This window comes from Haemaphysalis longicornis, unplaced genomic scaffold (assembly GCF_048455015.1).
Source record: "Haemaphysalis longicornis isolate Haplotype H1 unplaced genomic scaffold, Haemaphysalis longicornis Haplotype H1 scaffold_1, whole genome shotgun sequence".
NCBI lineage: Eukaryota > Metazoa > Arthropoda > Arachnida > Ixodida > Ixodidae > Haemaphysalis > Haemaphysalis longicornis.
This window is the reverse complement of record NW_027526203.1, coordinates 392,261,525-392,278,379: the sequence shown is the minus strand read 5'-3', so window position 1 is coordinate 392,278,379 and position 16,855 is coordinate 392,261,525. Positions and strand designations below refer to the sequence as shown.

Sequence of the window (16,855 nt, the reverse complement as noted above, 5' to 3'; positions counted from 1 at the left end):
CACGCCCTTCCTTCTTGCTGTATTTTAGCCATCACTGAGTGTTGTATTCGATAAGTCGGTGAGTGAAAAGCGCTAAGGTTCATCAGTTCAAGAACATTTGTTGCGGTCTTCTAACAAAAAGAGTCGCACATCATTTTTCTCTCCTGCACTCTTCTATTCGAAACAGCTGAACCCATGCTTCATGGTTGATTGATTAAATACCCATGCTTCATGCTTGATTGACTAAAGCCTACCAAAGGCGACACCGTGGAGAGGCCGAAAATAATCTTAACGCTTAGAAAAATTGAACGAACGCGAGAATAGGGAACTTCTGAACAGATACCATGCTCATTTGCTCGCAATATATATGACAAGTAGTAACCACAGAAAACTTACAGCGCCCTCAGGGAGCCTGCGTAGCTTTCCAGGGATCCGTTCCGCAGTACATCTAAGGATACCCGCTCCAAGGACCTGTGAGATGAAGACAAAATCAAGTGCAAAAATCAGCCACTTCAAGTTTATAACCATTATGTCAGTTGAATGACTCACGCGCTTGCAATTGTATGACACGCTTGATATGACAGTCATGCGAACTTTGGGGCGTTGTTGTTCCTGACTTCCGATAGGAATTGTTCTGCCGAGACCTTCGTATATGAACTGCGTGTAGCAAGCTCCATGTAAAATCCTCTCACACATAATTTTGCCCGCTGGAAGCTCAATAAACGACCCAGAGAATTTCTTGCACCACGTTTGTATGTCTGCAGTGTGCTATGTAGGTTGTCCAGGAAAAAAATAGCCGCGTAGCTGGTTGCTTCACTACAAATTACGCCGAAAGACGATAGCTTAACGCTCTTTCCCCTTAACTCCCTCTCCTATCCCCTGTACCACCCTCCACGGTCTTGCCCTCCCCCCTCACTTCTCGTTTGTCGGGTATGACGGAAGGTAGTTGCGTTAAGCTAGCTCCGCACGAACCGCGTGTTTTCGCATGAGCTTTAAATGGCGTTTTTCAAGTAAAAATGCGTGTTTTTGAGAGCGCACTTGGTGTGCTTAAGTGCGCGTGTGTCGGAGGATTATAGGTGTGTTATTTGTTTTTGCGTGTATTAGTGTGGTCTGAATTCATGGTGTGTAAAGGATTACGGCTAGCTTACATGCGTATGAATTGAAATTGACCCATATTTACAGTGCTCCACAACCAATGCACATCCCCAAGAATAAATTCTTAAAGCGTTTCGCTTTACATTTCTGTACTTAGAATAAAAGGAGTAACCTAGACCACCGGCAGGCCATAAAATATCATTGCGCGCATTCGGTAACCAAACTTCTTTTATCGATTTTTTTTCGGAAGTAACTCGATAGCAATGTATTGTGTGAGACATTGCTCTCATAATTCAACCACGTATTAATTTAAACTTGTTTATTGTTCTGTTTGCTATCAGTTAAGCGAAACATTAGCTAGGATCTGTACCTATTTGAACAAAAACGTGCTTGATTTAAGATAAATTACAACAAACCCGCCAGGGTTTCTTATGGGATGCGAAGCATATTATTGATCAATCACGTAAGGATCCCTGTGGTGATAACGCTAGTCTCGTTTGATAAAATAAGTCTCTATGGTATGACTAATGCCAATTCATTTTAGCGAGTCTCAGAATACTCATTATGGACATCGCCGAAGAGTATGGCGTAGTCATTAGCGGCAGTGACGTGATCACGCGGCATGCGCGGTTCAACGTAAACCGTATGGACTTAACCGAACCTAGGCGGCCAATACTGCAAAAACGCACTTATGAGAGAGTTTTAGCTGACCGTTGTTGACGGTCCGCTCCGCTCCCGACGGCCCGCTCAGCACAACAGGAGCGTCAGCAGCACCAAGGCTTTTAGATAACCGATAACCGCATCTCCCTAGATGGAATATCATTGGTGTCACTGGTCGTGCCTTGTGCGTGTGTAAACCAAATCCTCATCCAAAAGGAAATATAAGAATTTTTATTTTTGTCACTCAAATCAAGCAAAATATCGCGTTTATTGCCTTCTTCCACCTTTTATTATGTAATGTAGTCGCTGAACCAATACAATGGTCATACATATTTTAAAAAGCTGTTCAACTTTCGAATAACCAAAACAAGGCTGTCTTTCTGAGAGCTGCCTAGAAGCAGGCCCCTTCTTCGGTAGATGTTTTTCGCTTCCGTTCTAAACTCGTTGAGGTGTGGGGCATCTTTGCCTATTTGGAAGCCCATTCGCGGTTTCGCGCTCATGCTTCAACTAAAGAAACGGTGTTCGCAAGAGCGCGCTCGCCTCGCTGGGGCAGCCATGTTAGAATTCCGCGTGGGAGTGTAAGCTGCCGCGACGGTCCGCTCAGCGAGCCCGGCGAGCGGAGCGGGGCCCCGCTCCAGGAACGCCGCTTGCGCCGGAGCGCGCGACGCATGCTCCCGCTTGCTATCGGAGCGGAGCGAACCGTCAAAAACGCTCAGCTAAAACCGCGGAGCGAGGCTAAAACTCTTTGTTGAAGCCACGAGAAATAAAGGCGTAAGACAGCCTCGTGGTTTTTCTTCACAGTTTTCTCGCTTATTTTTGACGCTGGTTTTTTACCTAGACGAGGTGGCTTTAGCGCGTTTCCATGGAAAATTAATGCAGTGCTTATTTTTAATCTCAATGTTAACAGCTATCCCGAGTTAAGTATATTAGTTTTTCCTCCAATGCGCCAAAGGTTTTTTTTTTTGTTTTTGCACCAGATGGCTTGGAAACGTCTGCACAACGTGCCACCGGAACTAGTAGTTGGGAAAGTTTTACGTGTATTAACTTCGTCATTATGCTCGCCTTGCGGCAGCAGCGCAACGATACAATGACAGACGACCAAAATCGGCTTCAAAAAAATAACGCCAAGAAATCGAAGTGAAAAATTCAAGTACAACTAATCTCGGTTGATTGTTGATGGGATGCGATCGGCACTGTTCCGGTTGTGTGACATAATTGTGTTCAAGAAGCGAATTCATTTCACTCCCTTTCCCTCGCTTCTTCTCCACGTCCCCTCTCCACATTGTATTCTTTCCCCAGTTCCCCGCGGGCATGAGTCCTCCTCTGCCGCTACGCTTAGAACCACTAAATAAGCTACGCTCCTGAGTCAACTGCTACAGAGTAACGACACTGACGCACGGCGGCAGCCATTTTGGTGCCCTGAGTCCCGGGTGGCCAGCTTTATTGCGCCCTATTGCTGCCGAAATTGACGGGCGGAATTGTTCCGGGCGCCGCTTGGCAACCATGACAGCTGTGTTTACTTTTCCAGGATTTCGAGACGGGCGCGGGTGCGACAGAGTGAGGCTCGGTTACGCTACCGTAACTTATTTAGTGGCTCCAGGTTACGCTAGAGCTACTAAATATGCTACGCTTTTCTAATGGCTCTAGGTTGCGCTAAACCAGTCGTTTTTTTTTTTTTTTTTTTTTTTTTTTTTTTTTTTTTTTTTTGCCGGTGGGAAGCTAAGCGGGCGTTTTCCACCTTCCGGCCGGTTGAGACAGCTCGGTACAGAGCAGCACGGCATCCCTACTCTGTGTGGGGCTTAAACCTCACTCTCAACGTGTTCTCCTGCCACACTGCGCTCCGAAAATCACGATTTATAGGAGAACGCACGCACGCGGCAACAAAGAGGCAGCAAAATAGCGAGTTCTAGCTGACCGTTTTGCCCTTTCCGCTCCGCTCGGATAGCAAGCGGGAGCGCCGTTGCGCATGCATGGCGCGCTTGGCCGCGATGGTTCCGGTTGCACTGAGCGTGCCGCCGATACCGGCAGAGACCGCCGAAAACGGTTAGCTAAAACTCTCTAATGTCAGCGCCCATGGGTCTTTTGGGGTAAACAAATGTCACGTGACGCGATTCGACCCATGGCCGCTGTCGGCGGCATACAATAGTGACAGAAAAGAGTGCCGATACTCTGAAACCTGCATATAGTGGCTCCCGCTATGCTCCTTGATTTGAAGGTGGACCCCCCCCCCCCCCCCCTCCCCTTTCCCTCTTCAGTTAGAAGGTCAAATCGACTTTTGTGTGCTCTGTGATGGCTGGGGAAACGGTTGGACAGACACAGGGAGACCGAAAACTGTGTAGAGGTGCCGAGAATGCTGATCGCATTAGCACCGACGCCAAAAAAGAAAAAAAGAGCTACACCAAAACATTTACGGAAAAAAAAATCTGCCAGGACTCAAAGGTAATCTTCCCTGCTAGTAAGGGTTCAAGGAAATTCCCAATTCCCGCCGGGATAGCAGCAGCTGCACAGCTACGCGTGTGCGCAGTTTGCGAGAAAATGAGACGAAACAAAAGCAGGCCAATTCACCGGAAGTGGCCCGCGGTGCAGTGAAGGGTGGCTGAAAAGTAAAAAAAAAAAAAGGAAAAAGCAATGTGATCCGTCCTCTTGTTAGGGTTGGCCGCTAAGATTTTTGCGGCCTTGACGCAGCGAACCGCCGCGTCTTCGATTTGTGCGCTAACATGCGAAGCCATGCAGCTATAACCAGGGCTCATTTTTTCCCCAGCAGCTGTGCTCGTGTAAACGGCAGTTATGCATGAAACATGTAAGGAGCAGTTTAATCGTTAAAAAGGCGCACACAAGCGTAACGGAGGAGATGAGATCGCGAGAAAAACAGCTATCCAGACATTATAGGTATGCATGCACAATGGAGTGCGCTTGGGTATGCCTGGCGCAAGCGGTAATCTGCTCGCGTCGTTGTATCAATAACTTGTATTTTGCAGGCGGTCGCTCTATTTTTGCAGCTGCCCGCATAGCAGGTAATGAATTGAACTGGCAGCGAGACACAGCTCAAGGACTGCTTCTTAACGACAGCGCCAACCCAGTCCAAACAGAAAGGTGATTGATGTATGCTGGAGCTGATCATCCCCGTTCAGGTAGCAGACGGATAAGAAGGCGGCAATCGTTAGCAACGCGCTGTTGCAGTAGAATGAAACGTGACAGAACTTAGGAGAACAGAAAAAGTGCCCAAATATTATATCAAGAGGAGAAATGTTTGTGTAACGACTTCGTGTGTTGATAATGTAGGCTTGCTGCTGCCCCAATTTGAAAGCAGGAGAATGTTCCTCACAGAAACCACCGCGCAAACGAAACCAGCCGGTCATTCAGTTTAAAGGGGCACTGACACAAAAATTTTGCATCTTGTTTTTTTTGTTGCGATAAGTAGCTAGTGACCTACTTATAACCTGTAGAAACCTCATTTGCTTCAGCGTGCGACGGTTGTTTAATTAGAGGCATTTTCAATGCGGCCAGTCGCAGTTTCGGTTTCAGCGAGTGCCGCGAAACGATGGATTTTGTGGATTTTGTGTGAACAAAGCTGACCACGTGACCGTCGGAGGAATATCACAGAGCAGAGCCGCCGTAGCACTGTCGAATCCGCATCGACGGCAGTTTCTGCGAATGCCCCCACGTACTGATCTCGTGAGGCGCTTAATTAAAAAGCGACCGTGGATGTGACGCAGGCGCTGCGAGTGCAAATGCTACCGCGGCTAAAGAACGACGCGCGACGCTCGAGACGGTGGGTGGCAAGACGCGCGCTGGGAGCAGCCGGCCGGTCTGCCTACAGGTCCGCCTACAGATGTGTTCGGCTTAGGACTGCGGCGGATATTCGCGTGCCGCTCTCGTAAGCGGTGCAGATGACAATTTTTAATGCAACCCGCCATCGCATCATTAACTCCTTTCTCATGTAAGCCACCATGGTCGGGACTTGGGGACAATTTCGTGTAGCGGTAACAAGCTATCACTCGAGCTACCTGCGCCGGCCGCGGCCGTGGCCGCCGCCTGCACAGCGACCGTGCGGCTAGCTGAGTGGGCTTTTCGTGCCTCCGCCGCGTTTTCGCATCCAATGGTAATAAACAGTAATAGAAACAGAGTGCCTGGAATCGCTGTAGGACTTTGGTCGTGGCCAGATGCCCGATGAGCTGACGAAATCACGGCGCCTCCGCCGCCAACGATCGGGTCGTTCGTTCTCGAGAGCAGAAGCTCCGCCCTCCGGCCCTCCGATTGGAGCGGCGAGCCGGGCGAGCCGGCAAAAAGCGCCGGCAGTGCGGAAGCGGCAAACACAAACTCGTGACGTGTGTGGATGTTGTTTATTTACAATTGCGCGTGGTCCTCTGCTGGCTGCTCGGTTGCGTTTCGCACACTTTAAAATTTATTTTAAATATGTTCTAGGCTGTATTCGCCGCTGATATTTTGCAGATGATGTATATGTGTTCCCACCAATCTATCTCCGAAGTTATCTCGCCTTCGAAATTTTGTGTCAGTGCCCCTTTAACGGCTGTTGGAATTCAAAAAGGTATATTGAAACATATCGTGTTACAAGGGTGTCAACGTGCTTCCCGCCACTCGTCGGAGACGGAACGCCTTTAGTATGGGTGTGTAACCACTGCTGTTGCAATCAAATTATTTGAAAACAAGAAAAAAACCGAGCCAAGTGAATCATGCCGCGAGTAATACGTATCTATCATAATTCGTCAACCATACTTTTATAAAAGTGGAAGAAAGAAAAAAAAAGGATAAAAGAAATCCGTCCTGTTTACATGCCACAGAAAGTGTCTCCGGATCAGTTACTTCCACGTGCAGTAAGGCGTCGGTGACTGCCGCTTTTGTCTTTGGCCATGCGGAAACATATCCGCCACGACTTGGCTTCGTACAAGCGAGCCTTAGCCGCTAAAATGTTGCTAAGGGCGAGGGACTAGAATTGAAGGGACATTTGTTGTACGGAGAGCAACAAAGCTGCAGTGACTCTCTGAATTTTCTGTGCGCGATTACTTTCGCTCTTCAATAGAGTGACCTCCACTTTTGCCCTCAAATACAGCGACTGGAGAGAACAAAGCGTTTGCGCGAAAATAACCCTCCCTATTCTTGAAATTAAGCGATCGTTAAGCAGTTCTCTCATTCAAAAACTTTGTTTTGAAGGAGCTTTTTTTTCGTTCTCTATCTCTCGCAACTTTGGGTCGATATGACAAACACGGGATACTGGGAAAACAGACAGCGGTTTCTGGTTCTCATTTTGGCGTTTCAGCGCCAAGGCAAACAAAATAAAATATTTTCATGACATCACCGCTTTATGATGCACGATCAAGATAGAAACTATCGTAGGCCTTGTGTTCCTTACTGCTTTGCTTCACTGCAGAGACGGGGAACTTAGTGAGAAAAGAAAGCACTATTTTTTTCTTCCCAGTAAGGGCTTTCAGTGCAGTCTTGACGACGAAGGGCCGCTGTTTTCGGGTGTGCTAGCGGAGACCGGCCGGGTCTGTCTGTGCGTGCGTCGTCGTGTGGCTCGTCTCCGAGTTGCACAAAGGGATTAGGGGCTAAATGGGAAGGGGGAGCGGGAAAGATGAAAGCATAATAGTCTTGCAGGCAGCATTGCCCACGCTGCCGCCAAATCGAGTTCGTGCTCTTTGATTCAGCTTTCAGCGGAAACGCGGACGGGTGCAGGGCATCGAGCAATGCCCGTCACGCCCACAGGCCGTCATCTCGACGCCGAAAGCATTACATGGCCGTACGGCGGTTGGGCAGCGGCGTGTTGAACTTCAGCTGCCGCTATTCCTTTTCTGGGCAATTTTTTAAGTCTTGTTTGCAGTTGTGCTGAAGGTACGGCGTGCCCCAGAAAAACTACAATTTGAAGAGCAAGGAGAGTGACTCTGGCCGCCAATGGAAAGACAACCTTTCTTCAGATGCCATGTCGGCTGCGCTTAAGAGCCTCCTAAAACCGAGCACTCCGATGAGCTCACTGTGTACTTAACGCGAGGAGAGAGCGCCCTGCTGCCTCTACACGAGGGAGCAGTCTCAAAAACGGCTCCGGTATATCAAGCTCTCCGCTAGCCTTCTGCGAAACTGCAGTCGATGCAGTGGAGTCGCGAAGGACAAACTTTGTGGCACTACTAGTGGTACTGACCCTATAGAACCTTGCTAACAGCCTAATGTTAGTTCTAGGGAACGCTTTCACATGCATTACTGACTATGCCTTAATGCCATGCAAACAGTTACCACTCATTCAGACAGGAGGGAGTGCTCTCAACTAGCAACAACTACTATTACCAAATAATATCCAGATGGAGTCAAGTGCTTACTATTTAACATTTCAGGTGGGTAGTAGCCTGTGTCAATGAAAACTGTAGTAGAATCTCCTTAGTGCTCTTCCCAGGACCATGGGAGCGCTCCCTGCTCCGGGATTCCTGGTTCACCGAGCCTTCAAATTTTAATCTCGGCACAAAAGTAGGGATTGTCGTGTTCAGAAAAACACGCACTGGCGGTGGGGATGGCATCTCCATCGCACGAAAAGTTTCTCCCGTCGAGTCAGAGTGTCCAGGTGACGAACAAAACGAAATTAGATGGGGCTAACACCGGACATCACTGGTGTTGAGGAAGTACTTGAAACAGTCCAGTAACATTGCACAATACTCGCCTGTTATTGGTTTGGCCTTCTGGAAGCAGGCGATAAGGTTATGCCTTCGCTAACGTATCCAAAAAAGTGCACGCGGTCATCATATTCAAGCACGGAATCAAGCGTTTGATTCCGTGCTCACCGAAGCCGTTTTAGAAACACTAAAATACCAGGGAATAGAGGAAACCTACATAAGACTTCTAGAAGACATATATAAGGAATGTACGCGCAGGATAACCCTCCACCAGCAAAGCGATAAATTTCTGATCGGAAAGGGAGCAAGACAGGGAGATACTATCTCGACAAAACTATTCACAGCATGTCTGGAGGAAGTATTTAGAAAGCTTGACTGGGAAAACACGGGATTAAGGACAAACGGGGACTAGTTGAGCCATTTGAGGTTAGCGGACGACATAGTCTTGCTGAGTGAGACTGCAGAACACGTGCAAGCAATGCTTGAGGAACTACAATCGGCAAGCACGGTGGTGGCGCTAAAAATAAATATGAATAAATCTAAAGTAATGACGAATAAGCATACCAAAAACGTCCTCTTCAGCTTAGGAAATGAACTGCTAGAAGAAGTAAAAGAATATAACTACCTCGGACAGATGGTTAGTGCTGACCCCAACCACGAGAGAGAAATCCGGCGCAGAATAGGTATAGGTTGGGGAGCACTTGGGAAGCACTGCCAAATAATGAAAAGTAATATAACTCTGGCACTCAAAAGAAAAATCTACAACCAGTGCATACTACCAGTGATGACACACGGAACTGCAACTTGGCACCTTACTAAACAACTAGAAAGCAAGCTTAGGTCGGCTCAACGGGCAATGGAACGAATAATGTTTGACACTCATGAAAAAGAAACGAGCTACCTGGATCAGAGAACAAACCAGAGTAGAAAATGTCATAGTTCAAATAAAGAAAAAAGAAATGGACTTGGGCTGGCCATATAGTGAGGCGAACCGACGATCGGTGGACAATTGGGGTAACAGAGTGGATACCAAGAGATGGGTCTAGAAGAAGAGGAAGGCCATTAATAACCCGACGGGGAAATGAAAAAGAGAAGTCCGGGGGTGAACTGTGGAGTCGAGCAGCGGAGGACTTGAGCCGTTGGAGGTCAGCGGGAGAGGTCTTCGTCCTGCAGTGGACCTGAGTAGGCTGTTGTTGTCGTTGTTTTTGTTGATGATGATGACGATGATGGTGATAATGACATGGCTGCTTGATTTTTACGATGTAAAATAAAAAAGATACGCCTTCAAAAGAATGTTTCCACCCAAAAATACAAAGACCGCTCGCGCCCAAGCTTAGACCTCGTGGCGGAGTTCCAAGAAGTCCTACAGTAATGGAAGGTTCCGGTAGATGGCGCGCAAGCAGAGGAACGCGGTGAAACTGAATTGACTTGAGGAAACTTCCGTCGTGGTTATCGTGGGAGGAGCGAAACCGGCGGGAAAGAGCGTGAGAGGTGGGCGGGATGAAAAGAGGGGCGTTTACGTGGCAGGGGCGGCAGAAGACTATCGGCTTTCGACGTTTGCAGCGAAGTGAGCAGATACGCGGCCAATTTTTTTCCGAGTCGCATGAAATCTGATATTTATTAAAACAGAGTTTCAAAATTTTTATTCTACACATGTGTTTTTTCCGCTCAGGTCGTCAGTTATTCCGCGTGCTGTTATTCCTTTTGATTTCGCAAAGCGCGACGTCCAGTCGCCACTACAGAGGTCTTTGCGATGCACCTTTATATACAAACCCCAAAACAGAAGACTATTATCCCCTCCCAAGTAAATAAACCTTGCATGGCTAAGCGGCACACTGCGATCGATGTACGTTATATGTGCAACACTGGAAAAATGGGCGAGGGAAATTAGCCGAGCCCGTATTCTCGAGTTCGTGAATTTTTCGTGAATTCGCCATCTTGACCTAACGCGTTTCCGCTTTCGGTCAATTCTGACGTTTTATGAGGTTTAATGGCACCAGTGCTAAGGTTTACCTGTTTTGGCACGTTGCAATCGTACCATTAAAATGGTCGGAGTTGCAAAACTACGGGAAACGTACAGAAGAAGATGGGGTAAAATTCAATCCCTCTTCCACAACACCGTGTGTAACGCCTTTAAGGCCATGCTCCCTGTGCTTTACTCTAACTTCGTGACATATCTTAAACTTTTGGTGGTAAAGGTTCTGTCATATGTTGGAAACTTTTGTCCGCGCACAGGTCGCATGCTTTCACCTGGTAGGAAGCTATTTTTTGCCGCCATTCCCCAAAACAAGCCGAAAAATGTCAAGAGCGTTCAGCGCCGTTCATTCTTCGGGAATTTGCGGCACACGCTGTTTCGCTCGAAGTGCCTTTTAAAGCTGCATAGCACCAAATAAATCATAATTTTGACTGCTCATCAGTCAGAAACACGTGAGTATAAAAAAAACTGCCGCGGCTGAACTCAGCTAACTATATGCAAAGCGAAAGCTTGGCTTAGCCTGGGTAAGTCTCGCTTTTACTTGGTTATCCTTTCATTTAGCTGTAATTATTATACTATTCGTTTAAGGCCTGTCCTTGTCTACGGCTGTGGTCCCGCTTCCGGCGTTTTCCGAGCCGAACGGCTCGCCGGCTGATATCCGCGTGGTGGTCAGACGCCGCTTGCCGACGACGGCTCAAAGCCCACAGCTCCCGCGCAACGCTCGGAGAAGACGGCCCGGCCTCGCTCTCCTTCATGGCCGAGCTGGCATGCACGCGGCGAGTCACGTGGCCAGGCGCAGACCGGCTGCGGAAAGCGCATGCACCCAGCCGGCAGCGGCGGCGGAATCGGCTAACGCGGCCGTCGGCGGAGCTCCGCCCTGCGACTCACGTGATGCGTTGCTAAGAATACGGCGCGGATGCGGTGAAATGAAGGTCATACTTAGCGTGGCGGCGAAACCACTCGACGAGACTAGTAAAGATTTTCTCTAAAAACGCTTCATGTCTTCTTTTAGAGGCGAAGCCCCTTAGAGGCTGGGGCTGTCGGCATCTCCTGTGGTCTTCGTCGTCGTAATCGTCGTCGTCATCGTCGTCGTAATCGTCGTTTCATGTAGTCACGGTACTAAAACACCGGGAAACTCGTTTAGGCCTCGCGCGAGAACGTAATGCGTACTGAAAAAACACCGGGACACTCGTTTACGCCTCGCGCTGAAGCACTTCGTAACGCGTACTGAAAACAACACTGGGACACTCGTTTACGCGTCACGATAGAGAGCTTCGCGCTTCAAAGAGAAGATACTTTCACAGCAAAGTTGTGTACCTTTACGTCCGAACAGTTTCATCTGCGTTGGCAAAAACACCAAGGCGTCAAGACTACACATAAACTGCATGCTTCGCCCCTCCCCAGGTTTCACGTTAGTGGGCCTGGCCCGGGATTTTTTACCAGTAGCAATAAAATTAGTCATTGGTTTGCAACACAACAGGGGGGCTGCTGTTTCATCCAGAAGAACCCAAGACGCTTCATCCGACCACACTTCCAGTAAGGTCGCGCGTCGCCTGATCAAAAGCGATCGAAAGAACAAAAGCCGAACGCGATGAAACTGATTAGATTACCAATAAGCAGTTGGCCACGTATATGCTCACTTCGCTGCAGATGTAGCCACCTCTCACGCTCAGATGTGGCCACCTCTCACGCCCATGATAAACATGGAGGAGGTTTGCTAAATTCAATTTACTTTCCCCGCCTTCCACAGATCGCGCCATCTACTGGAACCTGTTGTTGCTGTTGAACTTGGAACACTGCCACGAGGTCCAGGTTCACGGCAGCACTTTTTGTAGTTGGGGGTCAAAATGTTGTTTTCAACGCATATTTTTTATTTGCTAGCACGCATTTATTTTAAATTCAAATACCGCTGCAACTGCCAGTTGTGCATTGTTGTTTTGCCTCAAATATGCCTAATGTTGTCTTTTTGCTCAACAATTTAGGCAAGCATGAAGTATGTTTCCATGTTCAGTGGTTCGGAAAGGCTTTGGCTGTACAAACTTCTCGTTCAAGAAATCTTTTGACACCTGCCGGGTGGCTGAATCGAGGGACGGACGGACGGACGTACGGAAGTACCGACCTAAATTTTTGGGTTTAAGAAGCCCAAAAAAGACTATTGTCTTTACAAGAGTGTGGGATGTTCTCAGTGGAACAGACTCCTTCGCCTTTTGGTTGCATTTGGGCGAACGTGTTGATGACCTTGTGTTATTAATGCTAATATCAACTGAGAAAAGTTGATGCGCAATCCAGACCCCGCGAAAGTGGATGCCCAGAGAAGCTGCTGAAAAACTGCCACCCCTGCTAATGTGGGTATGCAGTTCTTTATCGTTACTGAGTAATGGCGATCCCTTGCCGCCGAGACCAACTCTGAACATGATTTTGTGTGGTTGGTTGATTGCGGTCGTTGTGGCATGCGAGTCCAAAGCTGTCCAAAGCTAACGCAGGAACCACTGCGTCTTGTCGTATTTCGCAATATCAACATTAAAGTGGATGACGATAGCCACTGACATGCCCCGTTCTTAAATTGTCTCAGTCATGCAAAGCGCTTATGCATGGAAGCGTCGATGTCCGTTGCGGATTTTGGAGGGTCGGTGTAGACTGCGTAGATAAGCATTGCGTCAGTGCAGCACTGGCAGCACAGACATCCGCAGACTCTGTAGCATTAGTTTCTCGCCCCAGTATTAGCGAGAACATGCACTAAGTGCTATGATGGTCCCGTTGAGTGAGTTCCGGGACTAACACAAAACGGAAAATTCCCAGGGAACGCGTTGGTCGATACACCCGTACGGGTATATGCGGGGCTCTGTGGTCGTGTAACTGTATGAGCTGCTGCTCGTATACGAACGATGTGAAAAGACGAAAGGAATTAGAAACGCATAGCTTCGCTGTAAAATGTGTCTTTTTAGAATACGTATCAATTGTTTTATATACATCGTGCGAAATGTTAGACAGCTGCCTCGTAATTTTTGGAAGCTCAGCGTCAACTTTTGCGGCATATCGTCAGAACTTTACGTGCATACGTCGCCGATTGCTTACGTAAAACAATACGGCGGTTTAATCAAGAATGAGGCCCCGCTGAGTGCTGGTACAAATCGTGAGCAACAAAATCATCGCCGATAGCCAAGTAACGTAAGAATGGAACCTTTTTTAGTGTTGCCGTGTGGGATAAACAACTGCGCAGCTAGATTTCTCTCCAGCGTATTTTAGCATAAACCTTTACTAGAGAACACGTGTGCATGCACACCATATTTTCTCCGTGTGAGGAGTACTTTCCGAGCTGCCTACACGTTGGTGGCATCATCACTACGGGGAGTTCGCCTCTTCGTTGATCATTGCAGCATCCAGCGGATCACTTACTCATCCAGAGACTGCAACGACAAGCGCGACCGGCGGGACTTTGTGGCCAGTAGAGGCGTATTCCCGCTGGACTACTGAAGTTCGTTTTTAAACCGCTAACAAGCCGCTTTCGCATGTTGGTATTTTCTTATCCCACTGGAAAAGCTGCTACGCGTCGCCTAAGTAGAAAGCACTGTGAAAGAAACTTTTATGAGTTCATCATCCCGTGAGGAAACTTCCTTTAACTTAAAGGTTGGAATTCATGGTAAGGTGGAATTCGCATTATTTTTTTAGAGCAATAAGTCGAAACGTTGCCACATGCGTACTGCAGAAGGCAACGCAAACAATTACAAGTTTCTTTCGGGTAGCAATCACTTTATCCCCTTGAAGAAAGATTTTTTTTGTTCCTTCTCGATCCTTTCCTTCCACTTGTTTTTAATTTTTTTTCAAGAGCCCCCATTTTATATTTAGAGATGTTAACGCACGTGGAATGGATTTACAGCTTAAAAACACACGAATAAAGAACAGCATTGAAACGGCTGACGAGTGCCCCGCCAGTCGCTAAGTGGCAGAAGTCGTTCCGTGTACGCGAGAACTCTAAATCCGTGAACGACACCACGCTTCGTCTTGCTCTTCTCTCCCGATGAGCAGCACGGGAGAAGTCAAGTATCTTCCGAAGTCATTCGCCGCGGGCGAACTCTAAAAACGGCGCACGCATAAGGGGCGAGCGCAGACGTAAGGCGCGTCGATAGCTGTGGCCTTTACAAAGACGCCGCCGATTCGCGACGCTATTCGTCGATAAAAGGGACAGCGGGCAATTCGAAAGGGTTCGCTCAGTATCGGGTGCGCAGGCGAAATAAACGCTCAGCGCCGTAGCGACGGGAGAAAACGGCTGTGAAGAGCGTCCCAAAAAAGCGGAGGCCTCCGTTCAGGGGAATATGGATTGGGGTCGAAGCACGCAGAAGGAGGGCACGGACGCGGCGTTGATGGATCCCTCCGCTGCTGCCGCTAAGGCGAGACCACCGAGAGGCCGTCTGTGATTATCGCTTTTTTCGTGACGGCCTGTCAGCGTATGTCTCGCACAAGACAATGCTAGAGCCAGGAGGATGTCGCAACAGGTCTCTGGGCTTGCCACGCTGCGTTAAGGAATTCCACTCGCAATACTCAAAGCGAGGGAACCCTCTTAACAATGTGAAGCAGAAATATTGCACCACTTCCACCGGTGGCCGCCAAGCCAGTGGTGCAACCTATTATTTGCTGCAGAGAATGTGAACTATGGATGTGTTGTACCAAAAGTAACATAATAACTACCTCAACGTTAATAATACACGAAATTGGAAGCAACAAAAATCTAGGTTCTACACTACTGTATAAATAAATACTGGAACCATCTGACGTTCATTTATCGATCACCAGAGTGTTTTACGTACGTATCTGAAGATTAAAAACCATAAAATACCTCTCTCCAAGAACATGTTACGCTAGCAGCATAAGAAGGACACGACACACAAGGGCTTAAGAAGCAGGAGCTATCAGCTGTGTCCTTCGAGTGGGATGATGAAGTTATAGTGGAGTGAATTTGCGACGTACGCACTCCCGGCCAAAAAAAAAAAAAAAAAAAAAAAAACGGACCACGGCGCAGGCAGCCGCAGGGGCGGCGTGGCCGCACTGCGGCAGTGCTATCGCGCTCTCTGCGCTAACGCAGAGAGTGCTCCGAGTTAAACAAAATTTCGCCCTTACCCTCGCGCGGGTGCTGGTCATTCTTGATAAATTTCTAGTTCAGCGTTCGGTCGCTAAGCTTATGACGTTCGGGACGTAGGGAATCGCTATCGCTATTAATAGAGCACATGACGCTGTCACGCAGTAGTGACGGCCGCAGGGCCTCAAACAGCGGTGCAGTGAAGGAACGAACATAAAGTTTCTTACTATATACACTAGAGAGGAATTTGGTGCTAGCGTCTATGCGGCTCACACCAAGGCCTTCTGTGTCGTCATGGGCCGCCATTATAATGTGCGCTCGCCATAGTTTCATCATTGGCTTGGATTGAAACGTTTTAGTTAGTGGACATAAAATGAAATACAATGCCACAAAAACGCAAAAAAATGTCTAATTTCATGATTATAAAATAAAACACTCTGTTTTAAAGCTAAAGAAATAAAAATAAAGCCCGAGTTTCTGTTACTGAGAGCCTGCCAGATCGCTTATGGCTACTGTTCTGCAGACCAAGCTGGTCGTTAACTATAATATAAAATGTCGGGAGAAAATTCTTACGGACTCTTATTTTGTAATCATTAATTTGAGTAATAAATTGTTTAAAAAGCTCAGAAAGGTTTTATACGCGTACCCTACGAAAATGAGAACCTCGGCTTCGCGGTGTTTTCGTTAGTGTTTTTGTAACCGACTGTCTGCTACAACTTTCGCAACGGCAAACTACTCGCTCAGTCAAGATGTCCAAGCGCTATAAACATATGTACTGCAACTGCAAAAATGAACAGGGAAGCGCACTCTTCTTACCACAAACCAACATGTCTACATTGTGGCCTTGTACAGTCAAACCCGGTTATAGTGAACTGCAATATGCGACACGATTAGTTCGATATATCTCATAGTTCAAAATAACCGAACCCGCCTACAAGTTTGTTGTTACGAGTTCGCAATACACGGTAACCGCCCCCTCCCCCCTCGTCCTGCCATCCCCGCATGCAGAAACGAACATAATAAAGTATTCCATTACCATACACAAAACTATCTATTTATTGCAAGCAATAAAGCCACTTTCCGCTCTAACTACCTACTTTCCCAAAAAGCGGTGATTCTCGTTTTCAATTTCGCTTTGGCGCCGTCAACTAGCACAGCATTCTCTATACATAAGACATCATTTGGATCAGTTGCAGTCCGTGTCCTTCAATTTCGAAGCAATATTGGTGGAGCACATTGGCTACCGAAAGCGCTTCATTAAGCATCAGACGACTTTCATTCGCGACATCCTCCGCCTATTCGGTGCTTCCAGCAGCGCCAGCAGCCATGTCATCGGCGACGGTGTCGGCGTCCGAGGGGATCACAGTGAAGGCAACGTCGTCGTCGACTCTCAGGCAATCCTCGAAGGGAAATCCTTTCAGCACAACATCGGGAACATTGGCGAGCTCTTCTCAC

At 47.8% G+C, this 16,855-nt stretch overlaps 1 protein-coding gene across 1 annotated transcript in view; it reads right to left on the bottom strand.

The window, feature by feature from the left end:
• Lgr1 (Leucine-rich repeat-containing G protein-coupled receptor 1) overlaps positions 1 to 16,855 on the bottom strand; it is a 328,535-nt gene that overhangs the window by 144,507 nt on the left and 167,173 nt on the right. Inside the window, exon 2 of the mRNA XM_077686639.1 lies at positions 376 to 450. Within this exon, the coding sequence (XP_077542765.1) occupies positions 376 to 450 (75 nt within the window). The remainder of the gene's footprint in view (positions 1 to 375; positions 451 to 16,855) is intronic.